General features: G+C 38.7%; 2 protein-coding genes across 5 annotated transcripts; one reads left to right on the forward strand and one right to left on the reverse strand.

Annotated features, from left to right (window-relative positions):
* Positions 1-21: 21 nt before the first annotated feature.
* Positions 22-7,288, forward strand: LOC117829381 (tumor necrosis factor receptor superfamily member 14-like). 3 transcript variants are annotated; one of them, XM_034707033.1, is made up of 10 exons: positions 22-198; positions 2,385-2,496; positions 3,463-3,559; positions 3,880-4,005; positions 4,301-4,456; positions 5,631-5,718; positions 5,822-6,027; positions 6,121-6,152; positions 6,236-6,373; positions 6,458-7,288. In XM_034707033.1, exons 2-10 carry the CDS (start codon positions 2,464-2,466, stop codon positions 6,512-6,514), a joined length of 933 nt encoding a protein of 310 aa, XP_034562924.1. In that variant the 5' UTR covers positions 22-198; positions 2,385-2,463; the 3' UTR covers positions 6,515-7,288. The 3 variants fall into 3 exon arrangements, with proteins under 3 accessions (XP_034562924.1, XP_034562923.1, XP_034562925.1); XM_034707032.1 differs by having other exon boundaries at positions 61-198; positions 6,236-6,378; XM_034707034.1 differs by having other exon boundaries at positions 61-198; positions 6,236-6,352.
* A 55-nt stretch (positions 7,289-7,343) lies between these two features.
* Positions 7,344-15,598, reverse strand: lrrc34 (leucine rich repeat containing 34). Of its 2 annotated transcripts, none has more exons than XM_034707031.1 (10): positions 15,434-15,598; positions 13,618-13,730; positions 13,481-13,545; positions 10,952-11,035; positions 10,720-10,848; positions 10,389-10,484; positions 10,083-10,234; positions 9,849-10,004; positions 7,751-7,877; positions 7,344-7,630 (listed from the first exon to the last, which is right to left on the reverse strand). In XM_034707031.1, exons 1-10 carry the CDS (start codon positions 15,538-15,540, stop codon positions 7,376-7,378), a joined length of 1,284 nt encoding a protein of 427 aa, XP_034562922.1. In that variant the 5' UTR covers positions 15,541-15,598; the 3' UTR covers positions 7,344-7,375. The 2 variants fall into 2 exon arrangements, with proteins under 2 accessions (XP_034562922.1, XP_034562921.1); XM_034707030.1 differs by having other exon boundaries at positions 10,083-10,237.
* Between the last annotated feature and the right edge of the window lie 838 nt (positions 15,599-16,436).

A 16,436-nucleotide genomic window follows, 5' to 3' on the forward strand; every position in this document is an offset into this window, starting at 1 on the left:
ATCACGTGAGGCTTTCACAGAAAAAGACGAGAAAAAAAAACAAAAACGGCTCCCAGTCAGGAGCCGGCTCCCGTCGTTCACTTCAAAGAGCCGGCTCTTAGAGCCGTATCGTTCGCGACCGACACATCACTACAGCACAGAAGCAGTACAGTCACCCGCAGTGTCTCACCCGGTCTCACCGTGTCCTGAAGTTTTAAGGTAAGCTGCAGGTTTTTTTTTAGTACTTTAAGATTTGCTCCAAATGTAAAGTGCGTGAGAAATAAAATACATAATTTTTCTCTCCACACTTTCTTTAAAACAGTTACTTAATGAATGTTGAACTCGGTTATTGATGTGTTAATTAAGGTCTAAGGTATTTTGTTCTACTTTTGAACGTCTGGATTTATTGTGTTATAAGGCATGCATATACTCTCATAGGAATAGAGCACACCATGTTATGTACATCTTTTTATTCAGAACAACCTGGGATTCAGAATATCTATCCTCAAATAATGTAAGATGAAGACCTGAAAAGGCTTCACACCATAAAAACACTGAACACATAAAAGCGAAAGCTGACATTTTGAGAAATATGTTTTAATAAGATGTAAAACTACATAAACTACATACACTCTAAAAAATAATCGAATTACAGATTATTTATTCAAAAAACAATAAACAAGCCTCCTCCGCCGTATGGCGCGTTGAAGACGCTCTGGATGACATAGAAACCCTCTGGATGACACAGAAACCCTCTGGATGACACAGAAACCCTCTGGATGTCACAGAAACCCTCTGGATGACACAGAAACCCTCTGGATGACACAGAAACCCTCTGGATGTCACAGAAACCCTCTGGATGACACAGCAACCCTCTGGATGACACAGCAACCCTCTGGATGACACAGAAACCCTCTGGATGTCACATAAACCCTCTGGATGACACAGAAACCCTCTGGATGACACAGAAACCCTCTGGATGTCACAGAAACCCTCTGGATGTCACATAAACCCTCTGGATGACACAGCAACCCTCTGGATGACACAGAAACCCTCTGGATGTCACAGAAACCCTCTGGATGGTACAGAAACCCTCTGAGATTTACAGTAAATCTCTAGATACGGTTCTGATTTTAGACCAACTGTTAATAAAGATGCGTTTTCTGTCGATGGTTCCCCCGCAGACCTCCCCTCCCTTAATACTGAACTCTTGCAGTCTGGGTGTGATTCATTTCATCACTGTTACATGTCGTCGGTTTAATGTCACCTTTACATGTGTTTACTTCGGTCGCCTAAATCATGTGTTTACCTGTCTGAGTCCATACTGAGTCTGATCCTGAGGATTGAAAAAGCAGGCAGGGAAACTAAATATTAACAGCTTTCTTCAAAAGAAAAGGTTTGTCTTTTTACACACACATTCTGTGCATACATCAAATGGGCTATACGCCTTGTGTTGTGTCTGAAACAGATACAAGTGGGAGTTAAGTCATCAGCTGAAAAACAAAAGGGCAGCATGTTCTCTCCATAGGGTTCTCTCACATGGCTTCTTCACTTCTTTCACTCTCACAGGAGAAAATCAACTTGGCTCAGCGTCGCCATCTAGCAGCGTTAACATGCAACAACACAGTGACTCTAAACAGCACTTAATGAATACACAGAACATCTGCTTATTGTGCTTTTCTTTTACACACCACACCTTCACCGAGAACAGTTTCCTGGTACTCACAGGAACCACGGCTGGCGCATGCGCACTATTAATACTCCCAATAACTTTAAATCTTTGATTTTGGTTCTTCCTTCAGAGTCCTCTGAGAGCCTCTGCTCTCACTGCTCCTCCTCTGACTGCTGATCATTGTCACGCTCAGTTCAGGCTGATCCAGTTCATACTAACTTTATCTAAACTTTAATTCAGTAGTTTTTATAAAAGGATCCCTGATTTAGAGTCTGAATAAAAGCAGTAAAATAACAAAGGCCTGAACTTTAAAGTCCAGCTCTGCAGAGGTCTCCGTGGACACTTTATAATCCAGTTCCTCAGACCAGCCTTAGTTCTCCTGGTGTCTCAGGATGTTTGTGAAGGATGAAATCCAAACAGAGGATAAGTCTGAACAGATCTCAGTCTGCTCTGTGATGGATCCTGTAACATGACTCAAAAGTGAAACCTGTTTTCTCTCTGTAGACGTGTTGATGTGTATTTTATTTCTCCTTCTGAATGTGGTGATTCGTGTGTTTATGGTCTCTGGGCTAACATGCTGGAGTCTGTCTCTGTGTGTATGCCATGTGTGTAGAATCATGTGTGTTTCATGTGTTCAGCCTTTAAAAACCATAAATAACCAACATTAAGATAAATACAGAACAAACTGAAGGAGACTTTTCTGAATCTGATCTCTGTTCTTCTCTGTTTCCAGAGGGAGTCCTCATTTTAGATTTAATGTCTTCATCTAAACCTCAGCGAGAGGACAACATCTCTGATCCTCGAACACCAGGATGTTTCCAACAAAGCTTTGCTCCCTGCTGGTGGTACGGTCATTTCTCATTCTGCATGTTTTTATTTCCTCACCATGAATTCAGAGGTCTCATTATTCCTCCTCCACACAAAGACGTCCTCTGGTCATGAGGCTCCAGCAGCTGATGATCCACTGCTCTGGCCTCCCGAGACCCTGTGTCCTCATATTCAGACCTAGCACCTCTTCAGGCATAGTACTTAATGCAGACCTACACTTGGTCTGCCACCTTGTGGTCACAGGATCACACTACACTGATCAAATCAACCAAATGTTAAACATCCAGACCGACAGATCATTTGGCCGGGTACAAAACCTCTTCAGGTTTTATGTTTGAAACTTGTTTCTTCATGCATATTGGGGTTTGTAGTTTGATATGGCACACAAATGTGACTAACATTATCAACAGGGACACAACATCGTCAAAGTAATACAATCACACCATACCTGACATCCTACCTCACCAGATCTTTTTAGACTCAAGTACGGGGCCCCAAGGAGACAAACTGCCCTCCCTGACTGATTGATACTCTACCCGCCTGACTGACCAACTGAACCGTCGTCTTTTGGCATTAAAATGAATATACCATGTTACACAACAGGACTGAAACTGATGGTCCCCATACGACGATATATTAGTGAAGACCACTTCCTGTTCAAAGACCAGGTTTAGGATTTACACTTGTTAGTTCCAACTGCTCCTTAACAGGCGGGGTGTAATTTACACATGTAAAGCAAACAAGCTCTGTGAAGACGAGGGGAGGAGATTAGAAAAAAGAGAGGTAGATTTTTTAATGCAACCGTTGGTTTAGAAGTTCCTCTTCAGTGATTGGTCAGATGTGTTCTAGGAATAAAAACAGAGTTGGAGTTCACCATCTTTCACCCGCACACATTTCAGAGCAGTTTGACATTAAAGACTTCAGACTCCACCTTTCAGACTCATCACAGAGGGATCCTGATGTTTCTCTCTTTGTCTTCACAGGTTTTTATGATAATAATAATCTCCAGAGGTCAAACCCTCGCCTGTTCAGAGACAAAGTACCAGGTTGGAAATGATTGCTGTAGTCTTTGTGGCAAAGGTAAGATCGGACGCTGAATGAACAGACCTCAGACTGATATAAGTCCACAGACTTAAAGCAGATCTGTGGTTTTCCTCTGCTCCTCTCTCTGAGAATAAAGAGCCACACGTTCAATCAGTTCAGACTCCATGGAGCGGAGTGAGTCTGACACTGAAACGTGTGATCCGGAGTTTAAACTGATTCCTCTCAGGAGAAAGAGAGTTAGGATGGGGTTAGGTCTGTGGACTTACCTTCTGTGTGTTTTTATATCATGATCCAGAAACAAATCTGTACTGTCACATCTCTCAGGGAATAAAATGAAGCTGTTTTCTTTTTCACAGGAGAGCATCTAAAGACTGAGTGTAAAGGAGACATAGACACGTCCTGTAAGCCCTGCGCTGACGGAACCTACATGGATGAACTGAACAGTCTCAACAGCTGTTACCCCTGCTTTAAATGTGATGAAGGTAGAGTTATTTTTTATTGTTTAAGTCAGTCATTAGTCTTATACCTGTGAGCAGAGAACATCATCAGCCTTCTGTTTTTAATGAGACAGCTGTTTTCATCAGGAGCCGGGATGTTGAATCCCTGACCTTCTAAATTGACTTCAGTCTTTCAGTAAATGAAATCATGGATTAGAGAAACTAGCTCCACGGCTCAGACATGAAACATGGTCTGGTTGAAGTTCAGGAGGTCACAGTTTAGTCCATTAAACAATAAAAACTGAGCAGGTCTGTGTGTCTGGTCTCTCTGTGTCCACAGGTTCTGGAGTGAGGACGAATACGTCGTGCACCAGAACATCAGACACCGTCTGTGAACCACTGGAGGGATTTTTCTGCAATCGGTCTACAGAGCACAGCTGTCTGACTGCACAGAGACACAGGATCTGTAAACCAGGACAGTACATCAGTCAGAACGGTTGGTGTCATGAGCTTATTTATATATATGTATGTATGTATATATGTATATATGTATATGTAACATAAATATATACGTGTGTATATATATATATATATATATATAAATAAATATATATAAATATACAGTGGATATCAAAAGTGTACACACTCCTGTTAAAATGTCAGGTTTTGTGATGTAAAAATGAGACCAAGATAAATCATGTCAGAACTTTTTCCACCTTTAAAGGTGACTTATAACATGAGCAATTCAACTGAATTTAAAAAAAAATCTTTTAGGGGGAAGAATACAAAATAAAACAATGTTCTGACAGGATTTTACATCACAAAACCTGGCATTTTAACAGGGGTGTGTAGACTTTTGCTACCCACTGTATATATATATATATTTATTTATATATATATATATACACACGTATATATGTATGTTACATATACATATATACATATATACATACATACGTATACATACATATACATATATATATGAATTATATATATGAATTATGGGGGAGCAGGACACGTCTCAGGACAAAAACTTTCACACAAATAAACGTCTCTGGATGTGTTTAAAGAGTGTTTAAATGGTCATCTGAATCATCAGTTACTCATTTAGCACGTGCTAAAGCACGATCTAGAAGCTAAAGCTAAAATAGATCGAGCAGCAAAGGAGGCAGAGAACCAGAAAGAAAAAGCAGATAGAGAAGCTGAATACATGAAAGAGAGGGTAGCTAAAGATTTGGAATCTCAGTTTGAAAAAGCAAGAAGGGATGCTGAGCTGGAAGCTCTTGTTAGCCGTAGAGAGGCAGCAGCTGCTGAAGCTGAAGTAGCTGTGTGGGAATCTGCAGATGCAGTGTGAAATGTGGTTCTACTGGATGAAGCACGCCCAGCAGAGGGAGACAAAAGGAAGCAGACACCCGAATACGTCCATTCTCATTTTAAACCACAGACACCTAAAACCCATCTTTCCCACCTTTTCTGCAAAAGAACACTTGAAGCTACGGGAACTAGCACCAAGTATCTCAGCCTGTTCTTTAAGAGGAGAGCTCCACAGCTCCTCCTCATACCTCAGAGAGGCTCAACATTTACATGTCTCTGTCTCTGTGTGCGCGTGTGCGTGTGTGTGTGTGTGTGTGTGTGTGTGTGTGTGTGTGTGTGTGTGTGTGTGTGTGTAGGAACCTCTATGACAGACGCTGTGTGCTCTAATTGCACTAATGGAACATTTTCTGACGGGACATTTCCATCCTGTCGGACACACACACAGTGAGTGAAGCTTCACATCAGACATGGACACACACCTGAATTCTTCCTCCAGCAGAGAGTTCATCAGATCCTACCTGTAATAAATGTCCCTCTATCATTCCAGATGTGAATCACTGAATAAACCAGGAAATAAATCAGCTGATGCTGAGTGTGGAGAACCAGGACCAGGGAAGACTGGATGGAACGTTGTTGTCGTTGTCGTTGTCGTTGTCGTTGTCGGTGTCGTTGTCGTTGTCGTTGTCGTTGTCGTTTTGTCTGCACTTGTAGCGCTGCGTTACAGAGAGAAGATAAAAAGAAGTCTAAACAGTGGTAAGATTTTTCATTGTGACAATAAAACATGGTCATGTTTTATGAATAGATGTTCATGTTTCTGTCACATTCATTGTTTATCTTTCATTTCAGGAACCAAAGATAAAGACGATCGTTCTGGCCGGGTACGTGTTTCACTTTCTGTACTTGAATCGATCTCTCAGTTCAATAATGAAATGATACTCACTGAAGAAAATGTTCCTTTTAGGAACGAGGGAGTGAAGAAGGAACAGCATCAGGGAGAGATGAAAATCTCCCAGAGGAAAGAGAGAGATTAAATGGCAGACCACCCGGAGAGGAGAGTCAGGACAGAGCAGAGGACCAGTTGAGACAGCAGAGTGTTTCAGTGAGGTGTTCACTGACTGAGATAAACTCGGGACATTTTCATTAATGTAGAAAAAGTTTAAAATAAATCTCTTTCTTTTCTCAGGTTGGGATGGATCAGACCAGAAAATGCAGACAGTTTCTTGGATACCACAGAGTGTGATCCGTTCTAACGCAGCAGGATTCTGGTTCATAAAGGACCTCAGTCTGAGCGCTCAGTGTTCTGCAGCTGAATGAATCAGGAGCCTTTCTTATGCTGACTGATGCTGACTGAACGTGAAGGCTTGCAGACACTGAGGTTTGAGAATTTGAAAAACATTTACAATGAAAGCTGTTTGCTTTCGAAGCATTCAGATCAGAATCAGAAATACTGTATTTATCCCGGAGGAACATTCAGTCATTGGTCAGACCCCGGTCTGTAGTCCTTCATGTCGTAAGGGCACGGTATTTTGGGGACAGGAACAAGGCGGCACGTCTTCCACATCACAGGAACCCTCAGACTTTGTATTATCAGTGATAATACGGGTCGTTGACAAACATTTATCATCATCATTTTCTTTGATGAAATTAACACCGGTTCACAGTGAAGGAATGAAGGAGTAAAATACTGACAGAATAAATAATAAAACATGAGAAATGCTGTGATGGAAAAAAGTCTTCCACATTCCAAAAGTTTGACTTATTTGAATCCTGTGTGTAAAAAGGTCAATACAGTTTACAGTTTCTTTAAATGTGCATGTCTTGTTGGAGATATCATTAAGAAATGTAGTTCTTGGGGCGCCGTTGGCCGTTATTTAAGTGCGCCCCATGTACAGAGGCTATCGTGGATTCTGCCCAGGCCTTCTGAGAGTTGTTTCCGTGCTGCCACATTTTAAAGTGTAAATGAGATCTGATGACGATTGTATCCACTTTATATTAAAGTCTCAGAGAAAGCAGATGTTTTGTTCAGAGCTCTTTTTTCAGTTCATTTCAGACAGACTTTATCAGCACTGAAGACTTTCTGAGGTTTTTATTCAACGAAAGCTCAGCAGGGCTGCAGCGTGACAAAGTACAGACCCTGGATGGGAGGTGTCAAGGTGAAGTCGGGGTTATTGGGGTGTTCTGGTAATAGGTCTGCTGCAGTGTTGGAGGTGAAGGATGTGTCTGTGTTGGTCCTGTCGTAGTGTCTCCTCAAACCGAGGCAGACCTCAGCGAGAAACACCCGACCGTCCACCTCGTACGCACTCACATCCGTCTGATCCGAGGGCAGGCGGCCGCTGGAGGTCAGCTCTCTGAAGGCCTGAGGAGGGATCAACATGAGACACGAGGGCTTCAGTGTTTCTGGTGTGTTTAACATGTGTATGAGTGTGTGTGTGTGTGTGTGTGTGTGTGTGTGTGTGTGTGTGGGTGTGAGAGATACCCGGCACACAGGCTCCTCCAGGTTGTTTCCCCAGATGTAGACGTGACTCAGAGTTAAGTTTGCTGTCATAGCCTGAGCCAGAGAGAGCAGACCCTCCGTCCTGATGTTGTTACAGACAACTGACAGCCTGACACACACACACACACACACACACACACACACACACACACACACACACACACACACACACACACACAGAGTGTGAGTGTTTTTAAATGTGAATTAAAAACCTGATTCTTCTTCTGCTCCTGATCTCTTAAAATAAATAAAATTAATCATAAATCAATATTTATTTCTGGTCCTGATTTATAAAATGATTATTGTAAGAACAAGCTGAGTTGTTTTCGGCTCCTCAGATTTCTAAAATCCCCAAATTCTAAAAATAAAAGAGACAAAAAATGACACCATCCTTTTTTAAAAACCCAAACAATATAAACAAAGAAAGGAAATATATACTTTCAGGCACTTCAGAACTTAAAACTCCTTAAAATAAGTACAAACTTGACTTCTTTTAACCTCTGGATATAAAAACATAAGAGGTGGGTACTTAAGGACATCGAAAGCCCTCAACAGTATGAGCATTATAATTACCATTGTTATATTTATTGTTTTAATAACATCTATTTATATGTATATTTTTTTAAAGTTATATTTTTTGGCCTTTTTGCCTTTATTGTTCGGACAGCTGAAGAGAGACAGGTAATGTGGGGAGTAGAGAGACCATGCAGGAAATGGACGACCGGCCGGGAATCGAACCAGAGACCCCTGCGACGAGGACTGTAGCCTCTGTACGTGGGGCGCTTAGACCGCTAGGCGACCAGCGCCCCTCCATCCTTTCTTTAAAACCCTAACAATATAAACATAGAAAGGAAATATATACTTTCATGCACTTCAGAACTTAAATTCCTTAGAATAAGTACAAACTTTACTTTTTTTTAACCTCTGGATCTTAAAACATAGTAAGTAAAGAGGTGGGTACTTAAGGACCTTTAAAGTCCTCAAAGGTATGGGCATTATCATTATTATATTTATTGTTTTAATAACATCTATTTATCTTATTTATTGAGTTATCTCTTTCTTTAGTTATTCATTTGATTATTTATCTACTTTTTTATTTATTGTTTTTTAAACTATTTAAATATTTACATTTTTATTTACTTATTTATCTTTTTATTGATTTGTTTATTTACCTATGCTTATTCATTTAGTATTTAACTTTTTATTTATTCATTTAGTTATCTTCTTATTCATTTATTCATCTTTTTATTTATTAATATTGTATTTATTAATATATTTATTTATTAATTCCTTTATTTATTGTATTTATCTGATCATTTTTTTGGCCTTTTTGCCTTTATTGGATAGGACAGCTGAAGATAGACAGGGAATGTGGGGAGTAGAGAGTGGGAGTAGACATGCAGGAGATGGACGACCGGCCGGGAATCAAACCGGCGACCCCTGCGACGAGGACTGCAGCCTCTGTATTGGGGCGCTTAGACCGCTAGGCCACCAGCGCCCCTATCTGATCTTTTTAACTTTAAATTTTGCTTTCTACTTTTACTTATTTTATTAATTTTACTGTATTGATTTTATTCAATTTTTAATACTTTATTTATGATTCTGTTTTTTATTATTTTACCATTTCTGTTGTTTCCTGTCTCTCTGTTCTTTTGTGAAGCTCTTTGGTCAGCGTGCTCGTCTGTATGAAAGGTGATACATAAATCAAGTTGAGTTGAGTTGATACCTTTAAGTGGACATGTTTAATTCTGCCTTCATAAGACGTTAAAATGAGATAAAATCAGAGGGAAGATGTTTGTAATCAAGACCGACGTCAGACGCTGGAGGACAAACGTGAACATGACTTCAGTTTGAGAAGATCTGAAGTTTGGTCGCCTCCAAGTCCGCCTCGAGTACAGAACCTCTTTAAAGGAGGAGCAAGTCTGAGATCACCTGACCCCGGCCAGAGGATGAACTCTCCACCTGTGCCCTAATGTTGTAGAAGCGCGTGTGTGTGTGTGTGTGTGTGTGTGTGTGTGTGTGTGTGTGTGTGTGTGTCTGTGTGTGTGTGTGTGTGTATGTGTGCGTGTGTCGGACTCACTCTCTCAGAGAGCAGCCTGGGCGAGCGATGGCCTCACTCAGGTATGAAGCTCCTTCATCTTCGATCCTATTGGCCGACAGATCGATGACCTCGAGGGTTGGGTTCTGCTTCAGCACCTCGGCTAGATGACGCACGCCGTCCCGAGTCACACGGTTACTGAAAGGACGACACAGAGGAGGCGCAGAGTTAGAGGAAACGGGACCTCGGGACGGGATGAGGAGGGACAGTTCGTACCAGCGCAGGTCCAGGTAGCGCAGGCCGTGGTTGAGCCTCAGACCTTCAGTCAGCCTCTCCATCCCCGTGTCCGTCATCCCTGTCTTCCCCAGGTGGAGCTCCACCAGGCTGCTGTTCACCGCCAGCATCTCAGAGAAGTGCACGGTCCACTCCTCCTGACAGGCCGGCACACAGCTTCACTTACAGTCTTAAAGTAGAAGTGAAGTACAGCCGTGTGATGCTGTGTGTGTGTGTGTGTGTGTGTGTGTGTGTGTGTGTGTGTGTGTGTGTGTGTGTGTGTGTGTGTGTGTGTGTGTGTGTGTGTACCTGGAGGCTGAAGAGCAGCGGTCGGCTGATATCCAGGGAGCGAAGAGTCTTGTTGCTTTGCATCACGATGGCGAATGCTATGACGCTCTGAGTGGCCTTCAGGGACCGAGGGTTAGACGGAGAAACTTCTTTATACAGCGGCTAACTTTGATAACAAACAACCTGACCCGACATTACAGACCTCACTAAACAAACAGGTCCAGAGTTTAATTCAGAGGTTGTTTTTTTAAGCTACAGGTCCTTCAATGCAACCAGCAGAGTCGCCCCCTGCTGGACATTTAAGAACTGCATGTTCATGGCACTTTTTGAACTCTGTCTTCAGAGTGTTTACCAGGTCACAGTCAGCCAGCTCCAGCTCCTTCAGCGTGTCGTTCACCTGCAGCATGCCGGCCAGGTGCATCGCTCCTCTGTTCCCGATCTTATTACCTGACAGCCTGAGAGAGAGCAAGGAGCTGTTACTCTGCAGAGAGAGAGAAAGAGGGGATATATTTACTCTCACATTAAAGTATGATGAAAAACAAAGACTGTAAATTCTAGAGTCAGAGAGAGAGAAAGACACAAACCTTCAGACTCATGGCGAGAACTTCAGCTCCGTCTGTTCCGACGTCATTGAGCGTGAGGTCCAGAGATTTCAGACTTGAGTTGTCCTGCTCAACAGAAATCATTTTATACTTATGCCCGTCTACTCACTCACTCCCGTTCCTGTGATCACATCACCCCTGTCCTACAAAACCTCCACTGGCTTCCTGTCCCCCAACACATTCACTTCAAACTCCTCTTCCTGACCTACAAAGCCCTCCATCACCTGGCCCCCTCCTATCTCACTGACCTGCCTCACCCCCACAACCCCTCCCGTGCTCTCCGCTCCTCCAATGAAAACCTCCTCTCCCCACCCTGCAGGACCAAGCACCGAACCTGGGGCGACAGGGCTTACTCCATTACTGCCCCCGCCCTCTGGAACTCCCTCCCCAAACACATACGCAACTCCACTGACCTACAAACATTCAAATCCCGGCTCCAAACCCACCTCTTCACAACTGCTTTAAACTGTTAATGCTTTTATAGTCACTGTGTTTCTATTTGGTTTCTTTTATTGTGTCTTTAATTGTGTCTTTTATTGCGTCTTTAATTGTCTTTAATTGTGTCTTTAATTGTGTCTTTTATTGCGTCTTTAATTGTCTTTAATTGTGTCTTTAATTGTGTCTTTAATTGTGTCTTTTATTGTGTCTTTAATTGTGTCTTTAATTGTCTGTTATTGCGTCTTTAATTGTCTTTTATTGTGTCTTTTATTGTGTCTTTAATTGTGTCTTTAATTGTGTCTTTAATTGTGTCTTTTATTGTGTCTTTAATTGTGTCTTTAATTGTCTGTTATTGCGTCTTTAATTGTCTTTTATTGTGTCTTTAATTGCGTCTTTAATTGCGTCTTTAATTGTCTTTTATTGTGCCTTTAATTGTGTCTTTAATTGTGTCTTTAATTGTCTTTTATTGTGTCTTTAATTGTCTTTTATTGTGTCTTTTATTGTGTCTTTAATTGTGTCTTTAATTGTCTTTTATTGTGTCTTTAATTGTGTCTTTAATTGTGTCTTTGTGTCTTTTATTGTGTCTTTAATTGCGTCTTTAATTGTGTCTTTAATTGTGTCTTTAATTGTCTTTAATTGTGTCTTTAATTGTGTCTTTAATTGTGTCTTTAATTGTCTTTTATTGTGTCTTTAATTGTGTCTTTAATTGTGTATTTCATTGTATGTTATTTGTGAAGTGTCTTTGAGTTCTCTGAAAAGCACTATATAAATAAAATGTATTATTATTTTAACAGTTATTCTTCTTAAAACCCATTTTTACAGACTTGCTTTTATGTGACTTTATCTTTCTAACCGCTTTTACTTCTATTTTATTTTTATTTTTATTTTATATCCAACTAATTAATTGTCTGAAATTTTATTTGATTATTTATTGTTTAATTTATTATTATTATTATTTTCCATTTATTATTTTAATGTTCCTAATTTATCCTTTTCACTTTTTCTAATTTTCCCGATGTGATGTCGTCCTTTTACTCTGAAAACCTCTTTTATTGTCCTTTTAATGCTTTTATTTACTTATTTTTATTTATTTATTTTTATTTATTTATTTTTATTTATTTATTCATTTTTATTTATTTTTATTTATTTATTTTTATTTATTTATTTTTATTTACTTATTTTTATTTATTTATTTTTATTTACTTATTTTTATTTATTTATTTTTATTTACTTATTTTTATTTATTTATTTTTATTTACTTATTTTTATTTATTTATTTTTATTTATTTATTTTTATTTACTTATTTTTATTTATTTATTTGTATTTACATATTTTTATTTATTTATTTATTTTTATTTACTTATTTTTATTTATTTATTTTTATTTACTTATTTTTATTTATTTATTCTTATTTATTTATTTTTATTTACTTATTTTTATTTATTTTTATTTATTTATTTATTTATTTTATCTATTTACCCTTGGAAAACTTCTGAACAATGATTTAAGATAAGATGTTACTTTATTGATCCCCGGGGAAATTCAGTTGTTGCAGCAAACCAGACATAACTACAGTCAAGAAAAAGTTCCAATTAGTAAAATAAAATAAGCAAAAATAAAAATAGATAAATCAAGATGAAATACAATTTAGATAAATACAAATGTTACAAATGGATTAAATAGGAGTAATTAGAGGCAGTATTACTGCAGTATTTGCAGCTCTATTGTCACACCACTTCGTTCTGTTTAGTTTATGTGTATTCTTTTTGAACCTCTTGTGTTGCATTTTGTTCTGCATCGTTAAAATTCCTCCTCACTGTCTAAATGTTAACTTTGATATCTGAACCATGCTTTGTTTGTCAAAGCACTTTATAAACATTTGTTTTTAAAGGTGATTTATAAAAAAAGTTATTATTATTATTATTACAATTATCCAATTATTCAAATACTTATATATTATATGTATTATGTTAAATCGTATTTATTTTGTATTATTTTAATTATATTCAATTAAATATAATTATGATTTTATAATAATTATAATAAGACTTTTCCTCAAGCTTTGTTCTTACCTGTAAGAAGTCTGCCAAGTCACCAACCCCTTTATCCGTTATGTTGTTGTACTTAAAGTCAACACCTGTTGAAAAAAGATGAACCAGTGTTCTTCAAATTCTCTTCTTCGGGGTGTTCACATGAGCGTAATACTTACCCGTCACACACGCGTTGTTCCTCAGGCATTTCAGAAGAGGAGAAACATCTTTGTCCTCAAGTCTTTGAACACACTCGAGGCGGTTCCTTGCTGACAGTTTTAAGGAGACATTCCTGCAGAAAACAGTTTATTCCATTATTAAAGACCCGTGCTGCGTTCAGGAGCACTGCTGTAGGTAATTGGTAGACTTTATTATATCTACAGACTTTTAACACCATGTTCTGTGTACTTTTTTTAAAGTAAATGTATCTATCTTGGTAAAAAACAATACTTTAGAACAGGGGTTCCCAAACTTTTCAGCCTGGGACCCCCAAAATAAAGGTGCCAAAGACATGTGACCCCCCCACTGTCCATCGAAGTGATTAAATGTTGCTTCATACTTCAAAATGAGTCCGTGTTTCCTGTGCTGCTGTGAATTAACCTGCTGCTCCTGATCCTTTTGCTAAGTAACTGTTAGCTAACCCTGACCCTAACTTTAGGAGTCATCTGGCAACAAAGATAGGAAAAAAACTAATTAAATGTACTTATTAGCAGGGTTTTATTTCAAATGTAAGTAGCATTTTTGTTACAATTATGGGTAAAATAAGCAAATTTAGATTAGCTAAAAAAAAAAAAAAAATCTGGAAGACATATTGCGACCCCCCCATTGGTGTCTTGTGACCCCCAGGGGGTCCCGACCCACACCCAAAGAGAAACAACAGTGAAAAATGAACATATATCTGTTGAGTTTATCAAAAGAGAGCAATTGAAAGGACATTCCTCAAAACCTCTTGGTGGCAATACTTGGAGTGATGCTCGTTGGCCTGAACGGGAGGGCCAAAAAGCACTTGTTTAATATCTTATTCACAGCGGCCTTGAAGTGCATCACCATACGCTGGTTGAAACCAGACCCTCCCACTTACAATATATGGATCAAGAAGGTTTGGGACATTTATCAAATGGAACAAATTACATACCAATTAAGACTCCAAAGAGAAACTTTCACACCAAGATGGAGACCTGTACTGGCTCTACTAATGCAACAGAGAGTGATGTTTAATTTAGGCGCAGACCAAGATCATGCATTATTTTTTTCCTGGGTTCGACTTTGCACCTGTATTTGACACGTGATATATCTGAGTGGATTATAATTTATTTCTTTATGATTACAATATTTAATTATGATGTTCATTTCTCCTTTACTTTTATGAACATTTATTCTTATACTTGTTTGTCTATGTGTATTATTGTTTGTATGTACATTCTCTGGAGTGGACATTTTGGTTTATTTTATTTTTGTTATCTATTTCTGCTGTCATAATGTCCGAATGTAACTATACAGCTGGAACAAGAAAAAAAAAAAAAAAAAAAAAAATATATATATATATATATATTTCACATTGTACTGTTGATGAGAAAAATGAATAAAAACTAAGTTAAAAAAAAATGGTGCACTACCTTTTTTTATTTGAGGCAGCTTAATTTGTACAAATACAACATCATTAATTATTTTCAACCTGATTTGGAAAGTGAAATTATAAACAGAGCAAAAGTTAAAAAATACTGCTTCTTAAGATTAGCTTCAAATAAGTGACATCATCTCTGAATTGTACAAATTATAAAGTGTAGAAAAGTAAAAGTAAAGTTCTTTGTAACTTAAATTACTGCCAGTTATTTTCGGATGCTGATTTAAAGAAAAAAAGTTTAATCGAAGTGATTTTTTTACCGACAATCTTAGAGGCACCTGAAGGCACCGTTAGCCTGAATGCTAATCTCGAGTCTCTTAAAGTCTTAAATGGTTCAGTTTAAACCTCAGAGTCCACATCAAACCACCTACCCCGTCCCAGTTGACCTCCTCAGGACCCGAACAACACGAGGATTCATCTCTACGTGTTGTTCCGAGCACGCGGAGGAGTAAAGATCCGACATGTTGTCACTAGCCATCTTTAGCAGCGCAGGAGAGTTTGAGTTGCTATGGCGATAAGGAAAGATGACGTCACAGGAAGGACACAGAACACGTAAGTTTACAATATAACTCAATAAGAGACATTTGTTTTTAATTTTATTCATATTTAATTATTATTCTGTGTTAATTTAAAAAAATTATATTAAGAAACTTATTTTATTTGAATAAATTCAACTGGAGAAACTGCAGTTTTTAACACTTCCGCATTAGCTTCAATCCTCGCGGCCGGATGTTGCCTCTTGGCTGAAACCCGGAAACACAAGCTAGCAACGTAATTTCTTGATTTTCAGATTTTTAATTTTTTTTTAAAAGAACTAAAGCTGCAAATAAATATATGTATTGATAATTTTGTATTTTTTAACCTTTATAAAGAAAAATATTTTTTACATTTAAACCATAATAATTTAAAATACTAAAAAGGATTCAGAAAGCACTTTGACAGAGAGTAAATACCACAGACTGTATAAATAATGGACGTAGTATCCGTGACATCACCCATCTGTTCCTGAGCGCTGTTTTGAAGCCAATCGACGGCGGCAGCCATATTGGAAATGCTGAAAGAGTGTGACGTAAAGAGGCGGGGTTTGAGCCTCTTAGCCAATAGCTATGTGTTCCCGACCGGGAGTCAAGTCAGTCATGTCCTTATTTGGGCAAAAACTCATTATCTTAATATCTTCTGAACCGTCGCATTGGAAAAAAATTCACCCCCGTACAGTGTGTGCCGATACAGAAATTAGCTACGTAGACCGAAGCTGTTTTTTGAAGCAGGCTGTAAACATGTTTATTTCTACTGTAAAGATCGTCTTCTTTGAATGGGTGTGTATGTGGTTTCCTGTGTTTCTGCAGCTTGCCTCGAGCAGATCCTCAATGAACT

Source organism: Notolabrus celidotus, chromosome 17, assembly GCF_009762535.1.
Source record: "Notolabrus celidotus isolate fNotCel1 chromosome 17, fNotCel1.pri, whole genome shotgun sequence".
NCBI classification, from domain to species: Eukaryota; Metazoa; Chordata; class Actinopteri; order Labriformes; family Labridae; genus Notolabrus; species Notolabrus celidotus.

Bases quoted from the DNA above. Each gene is read 5' to 3' on its own strand.
- lrrc34 (XM_034707030.1), bottom strand. From the start codon at position 15,540: ATGGCTAGTGACAACATGTCGGATCTTTACTCCTCCGCGTGCTCGGAA. The intron at 13,546-13,617 runs GTAAGTATTACG...TTTTTTCAACAG, and splicing joins GAACAACGCGTGTGTGACGG to GTGTTGACTTTAAGTACAAC. The intron at 7,631-7,750 runs GTATCTCTCACA...ATCCCTCCTCAG, and splicing joins TGGAGGAGCCTGTGTGCCGG to GCCTTCAGAGAGCTGACCTC.
- LOC117829381 (XM_034707032.1), top strand. From the start codon at position 2,464: ATGTTTCCAACAAAGCTTTGCTCCCTGCTGGTG. The intron at 5,719-5,821 runs GTGAGTGAAGCT...CTATCATTCCAG, and splicing joins TCCTGTCGGACACACACACA to ATGTGAATCACTGAATAAAC. The intron at 6,153-6,235 runs GTACGTGTTTCA...TGTTCCTTTTAG, and splicing joins AAGACGATCGTTCTGGCCGG to GAACGAGGGAGTGAAGAAGG.